This window comes from Ceratotherium simum, chromosome 20, assembly GCF_057802395.1.
Source record: "Ceratotherium simum simum isolate JZ-2026a chromosome 20, ASM5780239v1, whole genome shotgun sequence".
NCBI lineage: Eukaryota > Metazoa > Chordata > Mammalia > Perissodactyla > Rhinocerotidae > Ceratotherium > Ceratotherium simum.
The window spans coordinates 4,742,505-4,763,924 of NC_141919.1; the positions used below are offsets into that span (position 1 = coordinate 4,742,505).

General features: G+C 37.7%; 1 protein-coding gene across 13 annotated transcripts in view; it reads left to right on the forward strand.

Moving 5' to 3' along the window:
• Window positions 1-21,420, forward strand: part of AGTPBP1 (ATP/GTP binding carboxypeptidase 1) — a 157,373-nt gene that overhangs the window by 23,071 nt on the left and 112,882 nt on the right. For 5 of the 13 annotated variants that reach the window (XM_087444324.1, XM_087444327.1, XM_087444325.1 and 2 more), the window contains one exon: window positions 11,554-11,678. In XM_087444324.1, coding sequence (XP_087300450.1) covers window positions 11,554-11,678 — 125 coding nt within the window. Of the gene's footprint in view, window positions 1-4,771; window positions 4,872-11,553; window positions 11,679-21,420 lie in introns of those variants that run through there. The other 8 variants (XM_087444331.1, XM_087444329.1, XM_087444334.1 and 5 more) reach the window with 3 other exon arrangements.

A 21,420-nucleotide genomic window follows, 5' to 3' on the forward strand; every position in this document is an offset into this window, starting at 1 on the left:
CTGGGCTTTTGATTCTATTCCATTGATCTGTGTGTCTGTTTTTGTGCCAGTACCATGCTGTTTTGGTTACTATGGCTTTGCAGTATATTTTGAAATCAGGGAGTGTGATACCTCCAGCTTTATTCTTTTTTCTCAGGATTCCTTTAGCTATTCGGGGTCTTTTGTTGTTCCATATAAATTTTAGGATTCTTTGTTCTATTTCTGTGAAAAATGTTGTTGGAACTTTGATAGGGATTGCATTGAATCTATAGATGGCTTTAGGAAGTATGGACATCTCAACTATGTTAATTCTTCCAATCCAAGAGCATGGAATATCTTTCCATTTCTTTGTGTCTTCTTCAATTTCTTTCAGCAGTGTTTTATAGTTTTCGGTGTACAGATCTTTCACCTCTTTGGTTAAGTTTATTCCTAGGTATTTTATTCTTTTTGTTGCAGTTGTAAATGGGATGCTATTCCTAATTTCTCTTTCTGCTACTTCGTTGTTAGTGTATAGAAATGCAACTGATTTTTTATGTTAATTTTGTATCCTGCAACTTTACCGTATTCATTTATTACTTCTAAAAGTTTTCTGGTGGATTCTGGATTCTTCAGGGTTTTCTGTATATAAAATCATGTCATCTGCAAATAGTGACAGTTTCACTTCTTCCTTTCCAATTTGGATCCCTTTTATTTCTCTTGCCTGATTGCTCTGGCTAGGACTTCCAGTATTATGTTAAATAGGAGTGGTGACAGTGGGCATCCTTGTCTGGTTCCTGTTCTTAGAGGGATAGCTTTCAGTTTTTCACCATTGATGATGATATTAGCTGTGGGTTTGTCATATATGGCCTTTATTATGCTGAGGTACTTTCCTTCTATACCCATTTTATTCAGAGTTTTTGTCATAAATGGGTGCTGTATTTTGTCAAATGCTTTCTCTGCATCTATTGAGATGATCACGTGATTTTTATTCTTCATTTTATTAATGTGGTATATTACGTTGATTGATTTGCGAATGTTGAACCATCCCTGCATACCTGGAATAAATCCCACTTGATCATGGTGTATAATCTTTTTAACGTATTGTTGTATGCGATTTGCTAGTATTTTGTTGAGGATTTTTGTATCGATGTTCATCAGTGATATTGGCCTGTAATTTTCTTTTTGTGTTGTCCTTGTCTGGTTTTGGTATCAGGGTAATGTTGGCTTCATAAAATGAGTTAGGGAGCTTCCCTCCCTCCTCAATTTTTTGGAAGAGTTTTAGAAGCATAGGTATTAAGTGTTCTTTGAATGTTTGGTAGAATTCAGCAGGGAAGCCGTCTGGTCCTGGACTTTTATTTTGGGGGAGGTTTTTGATTACTGTTTCGATCTCCTTACTGGTGATTGGTCTATTCAAATTCTCTACTTCTTCTTGATCCTGTTTTGGAAGGTTGTATGATTCTAAGAATTTATCCATTTCTTCCAAATTGTCGAATTGGTTGGTATATAGCTTTTCATAGTATTCTCCTATAATCTTTTGTATTTCTGAAGTGTCTGTTGTAACTTCTCCTCTTTCATTTCTGATTTTACTTACTTGTGCTTTCTAGCTTTTTTTCTTGGTGAGTCTAGCTAAAGGTTTGTCAATTTTGTTGATCTTTTCAAAGAACCAGCTCTTGGTTTTATTAATTTTTTCTATTGTTTTTTTGGTCTCTATTTCATTTATTTTTGCTCTGGTTTTTATTATTTCCCTTCTTCTACTGATTTTGGGCTTTGTTTGTCCTTCTTTTTCCAGTTCCTGTAGGTGCATTGTTAGATTGCTTATTTGAGATTTTTCTTGTTTGTTGAGATAGGCCTGTATTGCTTTAAACTTCCCTCTCAGAACCGCTTTTGCTGTAGCCCATAAATTCTGGCATGTCATATTTTCATTTTCATTTGTCTCCAGGTATTTTTTGATTTCTTCTTTGATTTCTTCGTTGACCCAGTTGTTGTTCAGTAGCATTTTGTTTAATCTCCACGTATTTGTGGCTTTTCTGATTTTCTTCCTATAGTTGATTTCTAGTTTCATACTGTTGTGGTCAGAAAAGATGCTTGGTATTATTTCAATCTTCTTAAATTTATGGAGACTTGTTTTGTGGCCTAATATGTGATCAATCTTGGAGAATGTTCTATGTGCATGTGAAAAGAACCTGTATTCTTCGGTTTTTGGATGGAATGCTCTGTATATATCTACTAGGTCCATCTGTTCTAGTGTGTCATTTAAGGCCAATGTTTCCTTATTGATCTTCTGTTTGGATGATCTATTCGTTGGTGTAAGTGGAGTGTTCAAGTCTCCTACTATTATTGTGTTACTGTCTGTTTCTCTTTTTATGTCTGTTAATAATTGCTTTATATATTTAGGTGCACCTACATTGGATGCGTAGATATTTACAAGTGTTATATCCTCTTGTTGGATTGTTCCCTTGATCATTATGTAATGCCGTTCTTTGTCTCTTTTTACAGTTTTTGTTTGAAAGTCTATTTTGTCTGATATGAGTACTGCTACCCCAGCTTTCTTTTCATTGCCATTTGCGTGGAGTATCTTATTCCATCCCTTCACTTTCAGTTTGTGAGTGTCTTTAGGTCTGAAGTGTGTCTCTTGTATCCAGCTTATATATGGGTCTTGTTTTTTTTCCAATCAGCCACCCTGTGCCTTTTAATTGGAGCATTTAGTCCATTGATGTTTAAAGTAGCTATTGATAAGTATGTACTTACTGCCATTTTTTAACTTTTTTTTTCTCAGTGTTTTAGTAGTCCTTCTCTGTTTCTTTCTTCTTCTATACAGAGTTGATGGTCTCTTTAGTTTGACCTCTGTCTCAAAGCTCTACTCTTTAACTCCCCTCGCCCCTCATTTTATGTTTTGGATATCATATCTAACCTCTTTTTTGTGCATTTGTATCCATTACTCTCTTATCATGGAAGTAGATAATTTTTCCTATTTGTGGTCTTCTCTTTCCCCTTAAATCAGTCCCTTTAACATTTCTTGTAGCACTGGTTTCTTGGTGACAAACTCCTTTAATTTTTGCTTGTCTGGGAAATTTTTGATCTCTCCTTCCATTTTGAATGATAACCTTGCTGGGTAGAGTATTCTTGGCTGTAAGTTTTTTCCTTTTAGCACTTTAAATATATCGTGCCACTCTCTTCTAGCCTGTAAGGTTTCTGCTGAGAAGTCAGCTGATAGCCTTATGGGGCTTCCTTTGTATGTAACTTGACTTTCTCTTGCAGCTTTTAAGATTGTCTTTTTATTTTTAATTCTGGACATTTTGATTATGATGTGTCTTGGTGTGGGCCTTTTTGGGTTTATCTTGTTTGGGGCTCTCTGTGCTCCCTGTACATGGATGTCTGTTTCCTTCCTTAGGTTAGGGTCGTTTCATCTATTATATCTTGAAATAGATTCTCTGCCCCTTTGTCTCGCTCTTCTCCTTCCAGGACACCTATAACACAGATGTTAGTGTGCTTGATGTTGTCCCAGAGGTCCCTTAGACTGTCCTCACTCTTTTTAATTCTTTTCTCTTTTACCTGTTCAGCTTGGGAAATTTCTTCTAGTCTTTCTTCCAGCTCGCAGATCCGTTCTTCTGTATCCCCTACTCTGCTTTTGAGTCCCTCTAGTGAATTTTTCATTTCCAGTATTGTATTCTTCATTTCTGATTGGTTCTTTTTTATATCTTCCATTTCTTTGTTGACATTCTCACTGAGTTCATCTATTCTTCTCCCCAGATCAGTGAGCATCCTTAACACTCTTAGTTTGAACTCTCTGTCAGGTAGGTTGCTCATTTCTGTTTCACTTAGTTCCTTTTCTGGAGTTTTGTCCTGTTCCCTTACTTGGAATGGATTCCTTTGCCTCCTTATTTTGCCTCTTTCTCTGTGCTTGTGTCTACGTATTTGGTAGGTCATCTACGTCTGCTGCTCTTGGATAGGTGACCTTATGTAAGTGATGCCTTTGGAGGCCTGCAGTGTGCTGTCCTCAGTTCTCAATGTTCCAGGGGTGTCCCCTATGTGGGCTACGTGTGTCCTTCTGTTGTGGCCTGTTTGTTCTCCCTGTATGCGCCCAGGTAGGCCGAGTTATGCTCCTGGCCAGCTGTTGTAATGCTCAGCTGCTTGTAGTTGTTGTGGGCCCTTCAGGCTCTTTATCATGTGTGGGGACCCCCAGCACAGTTGGCTGCAAGTTCTAATACCACATTTGTGTTGCAGTATTTCTTTTAAGTGAATAGGCCGCCATTGTGGCATGTTGTTAGGCTCAGGGGCTTACAATTGCTATAAGCCTCTAGCCTTTAGGTCTCTTATCAGCTCTCTGAGGATTGCAGCTGTGTGGGGCTGGCCTCAGGCATAGGAGCACCCACTTGGTTCAGACTTTGGAAGGTGGGGCAAAACCCCCTGTGTGGGTCTTTGAGAAGCACAAGTCTTCTGCAGCTGACAAGCCCTGCTGCCCACAGGCCCACACACACAGTCAACACAGTCCTGCCCCGTGTGCGCACCCCGACCTCCCGAAGCCGACCCAGACTCTCCACGGCAGGAGCCCCACACCCTCCACCACCACCCTGCACTATCTACGCAGTCATTGTGCACGCCCTGCCCCACTGAAGTCGGCTCAGTTGCCAGGCTGCAGGGAATCCAGTCACCAATCTATGCAGGCCCACACATTGCCTGAGGGCTTGTTGTTGGGTGGGGCCAGTCTCTAGGGTGGGCTGCCTGCTCTGGCTGAGCTGGATTAAATTGGTGCTCTAGTGGGTGGGGCAGACCCTGGGCTAGCAGGCCTCAGGGAGAACTCCAATGGTGTCTGTGTCAGTATGCCCTTACCAGGCCACAACAATGGCTGCCGCCAATGTCCCAGTACCTGGAGAGGTCTCACCTCTCACCAAGATGCACTCAGGACCTATCAGGTGAGTCTCTTTTCACCAAAGCACTGTGCACCTTTCTTTCTGGTGATTTTACGTTGCTTTCTGAAACGGGTGAGTTTGTGCGTGGGCCCTTTAAGAGCCGGTTTTAATCTCTTTGTGAACCAGCTTTTTCTGGGGGTACTCCCTATGTTTTAGTAGCAGGCAAAGTCAGATATTATGCCACTCGTCTCGATTGTGCTGGGTTCACAAAATGCCCACAGCGGGGGCGCTCCCCAGCTCAGGTCCCCACTCCTCCAGGGAGGGCTGCGTACCTGTGGGCTGCTCTCTGGCGGCCGTGAAGCTGGCAGCTTGTGAAGGTGGCCTTTTTCCTCTCCAGAAGGGAGTTTCTGCCTCTTCTACCTCAATTAGGATTGTGCTTTGTTGCAGGAGTTCCTCTTATCCAGTTTTCAGTTCTGTCTCAGGGATAATTTTTCCACTAGTAGTTGTAAATTGGCTGTGTCCGCGGGAGGAGGTGAGTTCAGAGTCTGCCTACGCCGCCATCTTGACTTCGTCCTCCTTTGTGTTTTTAAATTAATGAAAACTCCAAAAAGCTTTTGTTGATGTAGGTTATTTTATCTATTGATATTTATCATGTTGTAAATTAACACTGAGAAATTAATTGATTTAAAAATATTTAGTAATTTAAAAATAATAAACCCATTGCATAATGACGTAATGAAATTTTGTATTAAAATAACTATATTCTGAAAAAAATTGAGTTAGAATTTGGCATTGTTTTATTACATTTCTGCCAATCTCTTTGATGTCTGATTTAGTGGAAGATAGCTGGATTCTCTTATCTGCTTCTGAGTTCAATCTGTTATGATATATCAATATATATATTATATATAATATATGTACACATATGTGTATTACACATACACATATATATGTTTTGTTTGTGTGTGTTATTGTTGTCGAAGGGTATGAAGACAATCCAGGCTCACATAGATATGCTATTGCAAAGGGAGGGAGTACTTGAATAAAAGGTCTTTTCAGATAATTATAGATAATTGTCCTTTGGTTTATGATGTAGGAAAATAAAGTTGTGTGTTCAGTATTTGGAGAGAAACAGTAAAAATGTGATTATAGCAAGGGTAATAGTTGTAAATGAGGAATAAACATTTCTGAATGATAATAATGAACTTTGGAAATAAAGCCATGTTGTTTGAAATTCAAATTGAAATGCATTCTTTGATATTACACTAAAACTTGATAAGTAGTAGTTTCTTAAAGGTTAGTTGCAATGTAGAATCTGAAACCATATTAGTGAACTTTTTATTCTCTGCTACATTAAAATCCATTGGTCTCTCTTGTACATTGAATGGCTTTTACCCATGTCTAAATTTGTAACATCGTATGTTGGTCATTTGGAAAATATTGATTCAGTGAGTTATGCAGATCTTCTAAATATTGACACACTTTATTACACAGTTTAAAAAAATTACATTTATTAATAGCACCATTGATTTCATCAGAAAATTCTTTAAGTAGGAGGAAGCTGTTAAGGTCATGATGGTAGATCTATGTTTTCCAGAATTCTAATTTTTGCTTGAAAGCTTAAATTGTATCATTGGCAACAAATCCGACTATCAGTTGTTTCCTTGAAATGATAGACTCACTTTGTTTCCAAGAAAATGTATGCCAAAATACCCTAGTCTGAATAATCATTGTTTGTCAGTTGTTTTTTAAAGTAAACATGATCTTCTCTGGAAAACATGGCTAGTTCAGCTTGTTGTTTAAACAATTTCACAAGTGTTTTCCCTCAAGGTAACCATCATTTTTCAGTGTGAAGCTGAAATATTTTATGTGAACACAGAATATTAAAAAGATGTATACTTATAGGTGAAACTGACCATGTTGTTTTTAACTGCGAGTGCATGTTCGTGAAGTGACTACTAGTGACTACACAGTGACTACAGTTTGGTGTCACTGCCTTGATTGTGCCATAGTGCCAGCACTTTACCCACCATTGCCTTCAGACCATCAGTGCAAATGTCAACACAGTGTCAGGGGTAAATAGTGTCTCAGTATTTTTATGAAAATAGTTTTTGACCTTGCAGATTTTCCGAAAGGGTCTCAGATATTCTCCGAGTTTTGTAGAGCACATTAAGAAATACTGGCCAAAAGTCTTGTCGGACCAGAAAGCCAGGAAGCTATCAAAGACTAGGATCATATCAAAAGGACTTGGCAGCCCACCTGAAGAGGCTCCCATTGATCAAATGTGAGGCAATTAGTAACTGCAGTGGATAAAATGTATCAAATGTGTTTAAATCTGTGAGTTCATATTGATACGTGAAACCAGAATACTTTAAAAATCCTGAGGAGGATTTTTGAAAATGAACTCATTCTTCTCAAAACTGGTAAATATAGATAAAAGTAAAACAAATGCTGAATTTTTAATTTATTTGATGAACTGTACCTCTGGATAATCAAATAAAGGATTTATCTCTTACGGAGTTGTCCTAGTTAAATGAAGAAGGAGTAGAATGATAGAGTATCACTATTTTTCACCCCTTAATGAAGTAATGGATCTAGGCAATGGTGACTAGTGACTGCTTATATTACAAAAGCTAAGATAGCCAGACACTATCTGCCTCCCTGTGGAAGGTTACAGTACCACCTACAAAGAATTCATGGCACCACATCAAGCCTTAATCAGATTAGGCCTTTGAATTCGACTACCAGTTTACACAGAATATAAAGGATAGACAAACATATTAATGATACCATGGACATGTAATTGGCAAAATCCAGAATGCAGGAAACAAACCAAGCTTCTTCAGCAAATAAATTGTGAGGGTAAATAAGAGAAAGAGATGGATTGGAAACCTGTAGGTTAGAAGACAAATGTAATACATAGACCTCAGTTGGTTTCTGATTATTACCAACTGTTAAAGAAAATAGAGAATGAATGAATGAATGGATTTGGGAAATTTGAATTCAGACTAGATTTTGATATTAAAGGATTATTTTACTGTTTTTGGTATAGTAGTGATATTGTAGTTATATATGTTTTAAAGAGTTCTTATATTTTAGAAAATAGGTAATACCATAGTATTTACAGAGGAAATGGTCTCTCTAAAAGTGGCTTCAAAATTTGCCACTGGGATGTGTGTGCCTGTGGGTAGGTATGTGTGAAATAAGATTGTCCATGAATTGATAATTGTTGAAACCGGGTGATGGGGACATGACGGTTCATTACACTATTTTTTCTTCTTTTGTTCGTGTTTGGAATTTTCTAAAATGGTAATGTTTTTTCTCATTCAAATTTACGATAAAAATTTTAAGGAATCATTTTTTCCTCCTGCAACATTGGAAGAAAAAGAAAATGTGTAAAAACTTAAACATGTAACTTATTTTCGCCTGTATAGGATTTTTTTATTAAAAAAAATTATGAAATACTTCTGAAAACCAAAAAGGATAGAGAATAGTATAATGAACATCTGTGTACTGATCACCCAACAAATAAGAATATTATAAATACAATGTGTACTGTTGCCTGATAACATTTTTCTCCCTTATCCCCAGAGGTAATTACTGTTTTGAATTTGGTATTCATCATTTCCATGCATGTCTTTATATATATAATACATTTTCTTATGTATTATATATATACACAATAAAGAATATATTGTATTGTTTGTGTATTTTAAAACTTTGTATTAATAATATCATGCTGTACATATTCTTAAGTTTTTTTGGGTGGTTTTTCCTTTTGGAGATTTATACATATTGATACATAGTTTCAGTTCTATACTATGCTAGCTATCTGAAAAGTTGGGAAATATTGCATTATTTTATTTTGAATGGTATATTACATTTTCAGATAGTATGCTCAATATGTTGTTTTCAGTTTTCAGATATCTTTTCAGATGAAGTACCTCCCAATTTAAAGCATTGGGTCCATTTGTTAATCTGAAAAAAGTAAAATAAATATACTGTTTTTGAAATGTTTCCACATTTTTTTGTTCATTCTAAAATATAGCTATATTGCCTATTTTATGCTAGCCACTGTTTGAAATACTGGGTGTATAAAATAAGACATGCAAGGTCTCTGCCTTCATGGAGCTAACATCCTTTCAAGTAGTGATAAATTCTTTAGGTATATTTTAATATTGGAAGTGGAGGGGCTGGTGGAGAAGTGGGGACATCTGTAGGTTGTAACCTGAAATGAGAAGGAGCCAGCCGTGTGAAGAACTGGAAGAAACTGTCCTCCAGGTTGAGAGGATAGCAAATATAAAGACCTTGAGGTTGGGGAAAAACTTGCTGTATTCAAGGAACTGATGGAAGGCCAGTGCGACTGGATCCCAGTGTGTGAGGGTAACGTTGTGAGACATAAAGTCTGAGAGGTGGATGGAGGCCAGAGACATAGGGCCTGTTAGGCTGTGATGAGGAAGTAAGATTTTACTTCAAGTCTGATGGGAAGCCTTTGAAGGGTTTTTAGCTGGATAGCAACTTGATTAGATTTGTAATTACACAAATCTACACATGTGATAAATGGCATAGGACTATATACCTGCCAATGTCAGTTTCTTGGTTTTGCTATTGTCCTGTAGTTATGTAAAATGTAACCACTGGGGTAACTAGGTGAAAGGTACAAGGGACCACTCTACTGTTTTTGCGACTTCCTTTATACACTCCTTTACTTGAGGCTTTATAATTCAAAATAGAAAGTTAAAAAAAAAATCACTGAGAAAGTGGGTTATTGGGCAGTGAGAATGACAGCAGACTAGTCAGCAGGCTATAATTTCCAAGTGAGAGATGATGATCGCCTTGACCGTGGGTAGTAATAGTAGATATGGAGAAAAGTGGATGGATCTGAGATGTTTGAGAGATGGGGTGGATATTGGGTTGGGGTGTGGAAAAGGGAGTCTCGATTTTTGTCTTGAGCAACTGAGTTTGGGAAAGTTAAGATTGGAAGAGGAATAGGTGGAGAAGAGGAAGCAGAAGTTGTTTTATATTGGGCTTGTTAGGTTGGATAAGCTATCAGAGGCCGTGGTTGGAGTTGAATGTAGGAGCCAGGCAGCATATAGATTATAATTACAGCTGTGGGATTAGATGAGATCGTTCAGGGCAGAAGAGTGGAGAGAGTGAAGAGAAGAGGGCTGGGGATAGAGCAGTAGGGGGACACTTCAGCCTTTAGAGGTGTGTCAGAAGAGGAGCCAATAGAGGAGATCTAAAAGAAGTGGTGATAGGAAGAAAATTAGGAGAGTATGTGGGTCACAGAAAACCAAAAAGAAAGTGTTTGAAGAAAGAGAGAGCTATCTGATTTGGCTAGTGCTGGGATATTGAGTATGACAAGGAAAGAAGTGACCACAGGAGGTTTTTGGGAGATCTCAGAGTACAGAAGATAAACTAGTAGTTTGAAAAGTGAACAATATGTGAGGAAATGGAGAGAGCAAGTACAGATATCCCATTCAAGGAGTAGCAGAGAAATGGGGTGGTAGCTAGTGGGAACTCCTAGATCATAATTGTGTGCTGATGGGTATGATCCAGTTGAAAGGGAGAGAGAGAAGATGGAGCAGAGAAAGGATAATTGAAGGAGCAAATACTTTGAAAATGCAAGAAGGGCTGGCGTCAAGTATGCAAGTGGAGGGATTGTTCTTTGAGTCTCACCAGACCAGCCAGAGATACCCTTTTAAAAGCAAGTCAGAGCACATCACTCTTCTCTCAGAAACTTCCCATCCCACTCACTGTAAAAGCTAAAGCTTTTATAAGGGCCTGCAAGGCGCTAAATGATGGTGCTCACTCCCATCCACCCCAGCCCCGACTCTGACCTCATCTGTTCTTCTCCTTTATAAAAGTCTGCTCCAGCCACACTTGCCACCTCACTTTTAATTGAATACAGCAGGCCTGCTCCTGCCCTGGGGTCCTGGTGGTTGTGACTCTCTCTCCCTGAGCAGTTCTTTCCGCAGGTATCTGCATGGCTCACTCTCTTACTTCTTTCGGGCCTTTCTCTAAATGGTACCTTCTCAATGAGGTTTTCCCTGGCCACTCTGTCTAAAATTGCACCCCCCTCCCGCACCTTTTGTTTCCCTTAACCTGCTTTTCTCCATATCACTTCCCACCACTTTAATACCATATAATTATTTATGTATTTAACTTGTCACCATTAGAATGTTCACTCTCTGAGGGGCAGGAATTTTTGTTTGTTTTGTTTACTGTTGGCAACACCAGATGGGCAAATGTATAATGAACGGGAAAAAGGAAGAAAGGGTGTGGGTAGAGAATCGGATAGTTTAAGGATCTGGTGATGGGAAGACGAGTGTATTCTTGTTTGATTTTGTAGCAGTTGTGAAGCAGGCCCCTAACTGAGAATGGAGTGGAGTGAAAGGGGTGGTTAGGGTTTTGAGGGGAGCGTAGAACGTGTAAAAAGTCTTCTTGGAGCATGGAAAGGTGAACGTGGAGGGTGTGATTCAGGTGAGAATGTTCAGGTGAGATTGATGGTCAGGGTTGAATGCACATTTGTGATTTGTGGTTTTCTGAAGTAAAATGTGTTTCTCATTTAAATCAATAGAATTTTAGGAATATTAAGCTATAAAACAGTAAAGAAATGTGACATGTATAAATGCTTATGTTTTTAGAAGGGTAGAGTTTTATTTTTTTTTGGCAGCGATCTTTATAGTATTGAATTTACAATTGATGTAGAATGTGCCAAAATGTAAAATACCATTCTTTTTAGCCTTACCAATAATTCTCGGATTGTGGGACTCCTGGCTCAGCTGGAGAAGATCAATACTGAATCTGCAGAATCAGACACTGCCAGATATGTTACATCAAAAATTCTTCATCTGGCTCAAAGTCAAGGTAAGCTTTAATCTCTTATTTTTGGAGAGCTTTTTCAGTTCTTCAAAAGTAGATGCTGAGAATGTTCAAACTTTTGGTAAGTAGATGATTTTTCTATAAAAATTGAACTTGCTCTAATAGACTCAAGAAGTATAAAACTGAATAACTATGGAAGAAATTGATCTTAAAAGGATAGTTTATAAAAATGATTATGGTTTTACTCATGTATGGTTGCCCCCTCCATTTTCATACAACACCTAATTCAAATGCTACATTTTCTAGAATGTTGAGAAAAAGATGTGAAGTAGCGTAGAACATTGGTGATTAGTGTGGTCCTCACTTTGAAATGCCAGCTCTGTCATTTAATGGCTAGGTGACCTTAGGGAAGTTTTGAATCTCTAGGACTTAGCTGCACCGTCTCTGAAATAGAAATAAGAAATATCATGAGATTGTCATGAGATTTACATGAGAAGCATGTAAAAAGAATGTTAAAAATGTTCAATAAATGATATCTGTAATTAGACATTGTTTCTCGATTTTATGAAGCTAGTACTACTGAATTAGTATCAAAACCTTGGCAGGGTACAGGACAAGAAAAGTATCGACTTTGCACTTAGGAATATAAATGTGAAAAATCCCAAATAAAACATTAGTGAATTAAGTCTCATTATACATTAAAAGATGAATATCATTGCTAAAGAGCATGTATTTCAGGAATATAAAATGGTTTAATATCAGAAAATATATCACTATAACATTATTTGAACAGGTTGAATAAAATCCATGTGATTATCTCAATAGATATGCTATTGAGATGCTAAAAATGCTAAAAAAGGAATTTAAGATTCTAAAACCTGTGCTTGATTAAAAAAAAAAAAAAACCTGATTTTTCTGTTTTTAAATAAGGGTAAACCAGCAGCAACCTTAATATTTAACAGTGACACATTGAAGGCATTCTGTTAAAATTAAGGTCAGACAATTCACAATTAATATTTTACAGTCATGCATTGCTTAACGATGGAAATACGTTCTTAGAAATGTGTTGTTAGGCAATTTTGTTGTTGTGCGACTGTCATAGAGTGTGCTTACCCAAACCTAGATGGTATAGCCTACCACACACCTAGGCTATATAGTACTAATCTTATGGGACCACCCTCATATATGCGGCCCGTCATTGACTGAAAGGTTGTTATACGGCGCGTGGCTGTACTTTATTTAATTTTTTATTATTTCATTATTCTGGAGGTTCAGGTCATTGAAGTAAGATATTTAGCAGGCATTTACTCTGTTCAGGAGCTCAATATCTATTAACCCTTCTTTGTGGTCTTAGACCCTTAATTTATTTTGATAACTTCCTTCTATGCAGCCCATGTGTTTAGAGGGTAGTTGACAGCACCCCAAAACCTGGGAGAGGTCCCTAATAGGTTGCATTTGTTTCTAGCAAAATCTAAAATACCCCTCTTTTTAATTCAGAAAGTTACTAAACTGGATTCTAGCCTTTGAAAATATTGTGCTTATCAACTAAGGTTGATGTACAAGGATGTTCATTGTATTAGTGCAGAGTTAGATGTACCAAGTATATTCATTGTATTGTCACATGAAATACCTCCTCAAAACAAAACAAAAAAAACAAAGCAACAAAAACAAAAGAAAACAAATTCCCCAGACCTATAAATAACACTTGTGTACACTGCTGCCATCACTATAGACTCTTCCCATCATAGCCTGGAAGCCCCTACTCCAACATCACCACTGAAAATGCCCCCAGCCACATCACAACCAGAGATTGCCCCTCTCCCCATACTACCACCTGCCACTGGGGGACCAATCCCTGAATACTGCCTCCTGGGGTTGTATAATACCGTGACTCTGTTTATAGTACCTTGGATCAGCCAGTCAACACAGTATACGTTAGTACTGAAAGATTGTCCCATCATCATTTATAGGATAATACAATTGGCTATCCATTTGGGAGAGCGAGATTAGCAATTTATAGTTCAAGGAAGAAGAAATGCAAATAACCAGTAAACATATGGAAAGGTTCTTTACCTCCTTAAAAGTCAGGAATTGCTAATGAAAACAACAAAGATATTTGTTACTAGTTAGATTGGCAGAAATTAGAGAATGACAATATCCAGTACTGTTTTTTTTTTTTTTTGAGGAAGATCAGCCCTGAGCTAACATACATGCCAATACTCCTCTTTTTGCTGAGGAAGACTGGCTCTGAGCTAACATCCATTGCCAATCCTCCTCCTTTTTTTTTTTTTTTTTCCTTTTTCTTCCCAAAGCCCCCGTAGATAGTTATATGTCATAGTTGCACATCCTTCTAGTTGCTGTATGTGGGACGCTGCCTCAGCATGGCCAGAGAAGCGGTGCGTCGGTGCACGCCTGGGATCCGAACCTGGGCCGCCAGTAGCGGAGCACGCGTACTCAACCGCCAAGCCACGGGGCCGGCCCCCCAGTACTGTTGAAGGCATGGAAAATAGGGTATTCTCATACACTGTTGGTGTTGCAGTAATTATTACAAACTTTGGAGAAAGGAATCTGGCAATGTTTATTAAAATTTAAAGTGCACGTGCTATTTGACTTACAGCATTTCCACTCTCAGAAATGTATTTGCCTGAAATAAAAATGCTAGTGTATAAAAGAATACTTGGGCATGTTTATTGCAGCATTGTTTGTAATATCAGAGATCAAGAAACAACCTCAATATCCATCAGTGAGAGAATGGTTGAATTAATTTTGATATAGCCAAATGGTGGAACTTTATAACTATATTATGCCACTATTATCAATAATAAATTACTTATGATATATGGAACATGTAGTTCATATGTGGAACTATCTGAGTCGTCCTGGAGTCCTAAATTTAATATATTAAGTAAGAAAGCAAGTTTCTTTGGTTAATATATGTATAGTCTCACTTTTGTACAAAAAAACCCATTAGATATGTATTTGTTTTTATGAGCAAGGCAACAAAAAAGGAAGGATACATACCAAATAGTTAGCAGTAGTTATATCAATGGGATAGAAATGGAGGAGAATGAGTTAAGTTCCTAATTTTACTTTAGGTACTTTTGTACTGTTATAATTGTTGCAACAGACATATACTATTTGTGCATTTAAATGATTAAAAAAAAAACCCTACACCACGCCTTATTCACATAGTTGAAACATAAATTTCTACAATTTGCCCCTAGTTTTCCTTGGATGCATTACATTTTCTGTCTTTAATAATGTACTACTTATTTGCAGTGGGCATGGTACTTTTTGTAATTTACCCTTATTTTTTTTCCTAGAAATATTTATATTAATTATCCATTTTATGTAAATAGTCTAGTTTATTGGCATCCAGCTGTAGATAATATTTCCTCATAATCCTTTTAGTTTCTGTAGGGTAGGAAGTGATGTTCCTTGTGTCCTTCTTGATTTTTGTCATTTGTGTCCTCTCTTATTTCTTTGTCTAGCTCAGTGAATCTCAACTGGGGGTGATATTTTCCCCCACTCTCACCAGGGACATGGACAACATTTAGAGATGTTTTTGATTGTAAAATTTGAGGAGGGGGATTGTTACTGGCATCTAGTGGATAGAGGGCAAGGATGCTGCTAAACAGTCTGTTAACACAGGGCAACTTTCTACAAGAAAGAAGTATCTGGCCCCAAATATCAACAGTGCTGAGATTGAGAGACCCTGGTCTAGCTAAACGTCTGTCAATTCTGTTGATCTTTTGAAACAACCAATTTCTGATCTAATTGATTTCCTCTGTTTCTGTATTTCATTGATCTCTAATCTTTATTGCTTTCTTCCTTCTGCTTGCTTTGGGTTTCATTAGTGCTTCCTTTCCCATTTTCTTAAAGTGGAGCTTAGATTATTGATTTTGAGACCTTGCTTTTCTAATGTAGGGATTTAAAGCTATAAATTTCCCTGTAAACACTGCTTTAACTGCATTCTACAAATTTTGATGTGTTGTATTTTTATTTTCATTCAGTTTACATATGTTATAATTTCTTTTGTGATTTCTTCTTCAACCTATGGATTATTTAGAAGTATGTTGTTGAATTTCCCATTATTTCAGGATTTCCCAGTTTCTTTCTGTTGTTGATTTCTAATTTAATTCCATGGTTGGAGAATATTCTTTGTATGATTCTAATCCTTTTGAATTTATTGAGACTTGTTTTATGACTTAGTTTATGGCCTTTCCTGGAGAATATTCTGTGTGCACTTGAATGTTCCTTTTACTCTTGTTGGGTGAAGTGTTCTCTTAATGTTGATTAGGTCAAGTTGGTTGATAGTGTTGTTCAAGTCTTCTATACCCTGTTGATTTTCTAGCCAGGTGCTCTATCAATTATTAAGAGTTGGGTATTGAAATCTCCACCTCTTATTTGAACTGTGTGGCTGTCTTTTCAATTTTGGCGTTTTTTGGTTTATATATTTTGAGGCTCTGTTAGCTGTGTACACATTTAGAGTTGTTAAATCTTCCATGGTTTGACTCTTTCATCATCATGAAATGTCTCCAGTAGTATTTCTAGATTTAAAATCTGTTTCGTCTGATAATAATACAACCCCTCCACCTCTCTTTGGTTATTCTTTGCATATTATACCCTTTTGCACTCCTTTCTGTTTCAACATATTTCTGTTTTTTATTCTAGAGTGTTTTTTTTTTTTTTTTAAGATTTTATTTATTTATTTATTTTCTCCCCAAAGCCCCAGTAGATAGTTGTATGTCATAGCTGCACATCCTTCTAGTTGCTGTATGCGGGACACGGCCTCAGCATGGCTGGAGAAGCGGTGCGTCAGTGCATGCCTGGGATCTGAACCCGGGCCGCCAGCAGCGGAGCGCGCGCACTTAACCGCTAAGCCACCGGGCCGGCTCTAGAGTGTGTTTCTTGAAGATAGCATATAGTTGGATCTTGCTTTTTTATCTAATCTGAGTGTTTATTGCTTCCAACTTAACATACATATTCATAAGATTGGATTTACATCTGCCATTTTGCTGTTTCTTTTCTATATGTTTCATGTCTTTCACATTCCTCTTCTCATCTTTTACTGCCTTCTTTTGTGTTATCTGTTTATTTATTTTTTTTTTATTATTTTTATTTTTTTTTTGTTTTGAGGAAGATCAGCCCTGAGCTAACATCCATGCTAATCCTCCTGTTTTTTTTTTTTTGCTGAGGAAGACCGGCTCTGAGCTAACATCTATTGCCAATCCTCCTCCTTTTTTTTTCTTTCCCCCCCAAAGCCTCAGTAGATAGTTGTATGTCATAGTTGCACATCCTTCTAGTTGCTGTATGTGGGACGCAGCCTCAACATGGCCTCAGAAGCAGTGCGTCGGTGCGCACCCGGGATCTGAACCCGGGCCGCCAGTAGCGGAGCGTGCGCACTTAACAGCTAAGCCATGGGGCTGGCCCTGATTTTTTAACTTTTTAAGATTTTAGTTATTTTCTTAGTGGTTCCTGTAGGGATTACAATATACATCTTATTACAGTGAGCTTTAGATTAATACTGGGCCGGCCCCGTGGCTTAGTGGTTAAGTGCACGCGCTCCACTGCTGGCAGCCCGGGTTCGGATCCCGGGCGCGCACCGCTTCTCTGGCCATGCTGGGGCCGCGTCCCACATACAGCAACTGGAAGGATGTGCAGCTATGACATACAACTATCTACTGGGGCTTTGGGGGGAAAAAATAAATAAGTAAAATCTTTAAAAAAAAAAAAAAAGATTAATACTAACTTAATTCTGGTAAAATATTGAAATTTTCTTCCAATGTAACTCTGTTTCTTTCTCACTCTTTTTTTTTTTTTTTTTGTGAGGAAGATCAGCCCTGAGCTAATATCCATGCCAATCCTCCTCTTTTTTTTTTGCTGAGGAAGACCGGCCCTGAGCTAACATCCATGCCAGTCTTCCTCTACTTTATGTGGGACACCGCCACAGCATGGCCTGACAAGCGACGGTGTGCACCCGGGATCTGAACCTGGGCCGCCAGCAGCAGAGCGCGTGCACTTTTGCGTGTGCACTTAACTGCTACGCCATGGGGTTGGCCCCTCTTTCTCTTTTGTGCTGTTATTTTCATATATAATATATTTATACATGTTAGAAACCCAACAATACAATGTTATAATTATTGCTATCAGTTTTATGCCTTGTAAATAAATTAGGAGAAGAAGTGAAAAATTCAGTACAGAGTTTTGAATGAAGAGCAGGATTAAAAGGCAAAAGCTTGGTAGTTAAAGTAATGGAAGTGGAGTGGAATTTTCTTGGGAGGAGGTGTAGAGGAAGAAAATAGATTTGTGTCCTGGGACCTACCTACATTTTATATATGGCTATGATAAAATGCATTCGTATTTATGGCTTTTTTGTCCTCCTGGTGAATTTACCCTGTTATCATCGTAGAATGCCCCTCTCTCTTTCTGGTAATTTTCTTTACTTTGATGTTTATTTTGTCTGCTATTAGTATAGCCTCTCCAGCTTTCTTATGGTTGTTGTTTACCTGATATAGCTTTTTCCATTCTTTTCCTTTCAACCTGTTTGTATCTTTGAATCTAAAATGTGCCTTCTGTAGAAGTAGTTTGGCATTCTCTTTTTTTTTTTTTTTTTGTGAGGAAGGTTAGCCCTGAGCTAACATCTATTGCCAATCCTCCCTTTTTTGCTGAGGAAGATTGGCCCTGAGCTAACATCTGTGTCCATCTTCCTCTATTTTATATGTGGGACACCTGCCACAGCATGGCTTGATAAGCAGTACATAGGTCTGCACCCAGGATGTGAACCTCTGAACCCTGGGCCACCGAAGTGGAGCGTGCAAACTTGACCAGTGTGCTACGGGGCTGGTCCCATCTGTCTTTTAATTTGAGCATTTTTTCTGTTAACGTTTAATCTACTGTTGATTGGACTTAGATCTACAATTTTATTATTTGTTTTCTGTTTGTTCTTTCTAATTTTATTCCTTGTTTATTCCTGTCCTGCCCTCTTTTGGATTATTTGAACATTTTTTAGAATTCCACTTTAATTTACACATTGGCTTTTTAGTTATACCTCTTCGCATTTTTAAAAAGTCATTCCTCTGGAGATTGCAGTAAACATCCTTAACTTTTCCCACTTTGCTTATAATTAATATTATAACCTCATGTAAAATTTAGAAACCTTGGAACCTTACAGATCCATTTCTATTTACCATTCTTTAGCTATAGTTGTCAAATGTATCACATCTACATCCATTATAAATGCTACAAGACAAGTTTTGCTTTAGATGGTCATGTGTATTTTAAAGATGTTAAGAAGAAAAATTAGGTTTTGTGTTTACTCAGATATTTACCATTTCTGAAGCTCTTTATTCTTTCCTAAAGATGTGAGTTTGATCTGGTATCATTTCCCTTTAGCCTACATAATTTCCTTTGTCATTTCTAGTAGTGCAAGTCTGCTGTGGAAGATTTTTTTTGTTTTTCTTTTATCTGACGATGGATTTATTTCATCTAATTCTTGAAGGATGTTTTTATGGATATAGAATTCTAAAGTTGACAAAAATTGATAGTTTTTGTTTTTTAGTGCTACTAAGTACACTTAAAATAGTACTTCCACTATTTTATGGCCTCCATAATTTCAGATGCTGCCGTTTTTGGATCTTTGTTTTCTTGAAAGTTATGTGTCATTTTTCTCTGGTTGATTTCAGGATTTTCCTTTAGTTTTTTGTTTTCAGAAATTTGACTGGGTGTAGTTTTCTTAGTATTTATCCTGCTTAGAACTTGCTGAGCTTCTTGAATCTGTAAATTTACGTCTTTCAGCAAATTTGGGAAATTTTTGTGTGTTTAAGTTTTTTTTCTCCCCCATTCTTTCTTCTTCTGGGACTATAAGTCTACATATATTAGACTTTCGGAGATTTTTTCAGAGATCCTTCAGGGTCATATTTTTGAGTCTTAATTCTCTCTTATTCAGATTGGATAATTTCTGTTTTTCTGTCTTCAAGTTCACTGCCTCTTTCGTCTACATTATGCCATTATGTCTATCTGATAATTGTTTCAAATATTATATTTTTCTCTTCTAAAATGTGCATTTGATTCTTTTTTTATATTTCTGTTTCTCTGCTGTGGTTTCCTATCTTATCCTTCATTGTGAACTTATTTTCTTTAATGTCATTGATGATAATTATAATAGCTGCTTTAAAATTCTTGTCTGTTAAGTATAATATTTGGATTATTGAAGGTGTTGCAGAATGCGTGTTGTGGTGTAAGAATTGGGAAGGCCTATGTTAAAAAAAAGCCAAGAGAAGAATCAGTAGTCAGCACTGTTAAGTAACATAGAGAGGTTAGTTAAAAGTAAAGGTCTTTATGGGGGCCGGCCCAGTGGCCTAGTGGTTGGGTTCCCACTCTCTGTTTCAGTGGCCCAGGGTTCGTGGGTTTGGATCCCAGGTGCAGACCAACATACTGCGCCTCGAGCCATGCTGTGGCGGTGTCCCACATGCAAAGTAGAGGATTGGCACAGATGTTGGCTCACCAACAATCTTCCTCAGGCAAAAAGAGGAAGATTGGCAGCAGCTGTTAGCTCAGGGTCAATCTTTCTCACTAAAAAAAAAAAGTCTTTTTCATTTGATAATTAACAAATTATTGACTACAATAAGAGCACTTTCAAGTGGTGGGATTAGAGGGAAGATTGCTGTATGTTGTCATGTGAGTGGCAAATGAAATAATGACTGGGAGTATAGACTATTTGTTTAGGGAGCTTCGCTGAGAAAGAAAAAAAAGAGAGGAAAATAGAGGGACAGGCAAGATAAAATAAGGTTTGTTAAGTATGTGGAAAAATAAAAAATAGTATGTTGGTAAAGGTTGAAGCTATAGGTTCATGAGTAGATAGAAAGGATGAGATTCAGAACATAGTAGAAAGGACACTTTCTCCCCCTCTCCCCCAAACTGGAGAAAGGAATGCAAGATTGTCAAGGATTTGATACATAAGCATATGGAGTTTGGTCATTATTTGTAGGATTTCATTTGTGGTAACTGATCACTTTGCCTCAATTCATTGAGGCAAAATATGGGTGCTGAGAGTTGGGAATAGAGGCCCAGAGATTGAGAGGAAGGATTGAGGAATAGTACAAATGTGGACTAGCTATGGGCTGTGGCAGGGCAGATAGTGATGTGTGTTAAGTGAAAAGAGGAGTTTTGTGTTCCCAAATGAGGTTGGAAATGGTGAATTTTTTGGTACTAACAGCCTTAAACTAACAACCTTAAAGAAGAAATTCTTGTGGCGTTGTTTTTACCGTAATGTAGGAGTAGAGACTGCATATTCTAGCATTCACTTCTGTATAAGGATTTATGGTGGGAAGGCTAAGGGGCGGGGCTTGGAATCCAACGTAGGTATGGAGGGGACTAATTTTATGGGCAGAGAGCACTTCATCAATGAAAATGACAGTGAGATTTACATAATCTGTAGAAGGGAAAGAGGAATAGGAATGTAAGGAGGCTATGGTCTGAAAGTGGGAGATTGGAGGTTAAAATGTTAGAGGTAGAGCAGTTTGAGGTCTGAGAATTGAGAAGTGGATAAACTGGAGCACAGAAGAAGGATTTTGTTGTTACCAGGTCAAGAAACGATGGAACTAGGTCTTTGAATGAATGATCCACATTGACATTGAAGTCTCTCAAGATCATGGCAGAATCGGGAGTCGAGTAGAAAACTGTGTAGCACCTAGTTTTCGTTTGGTGTGAGGAGTAAGCTAGATGATGGTGGATGTTATGACAAGGGGGGTTAGATGCTGCATTGTACTATCTTTAAAAGAGTAGA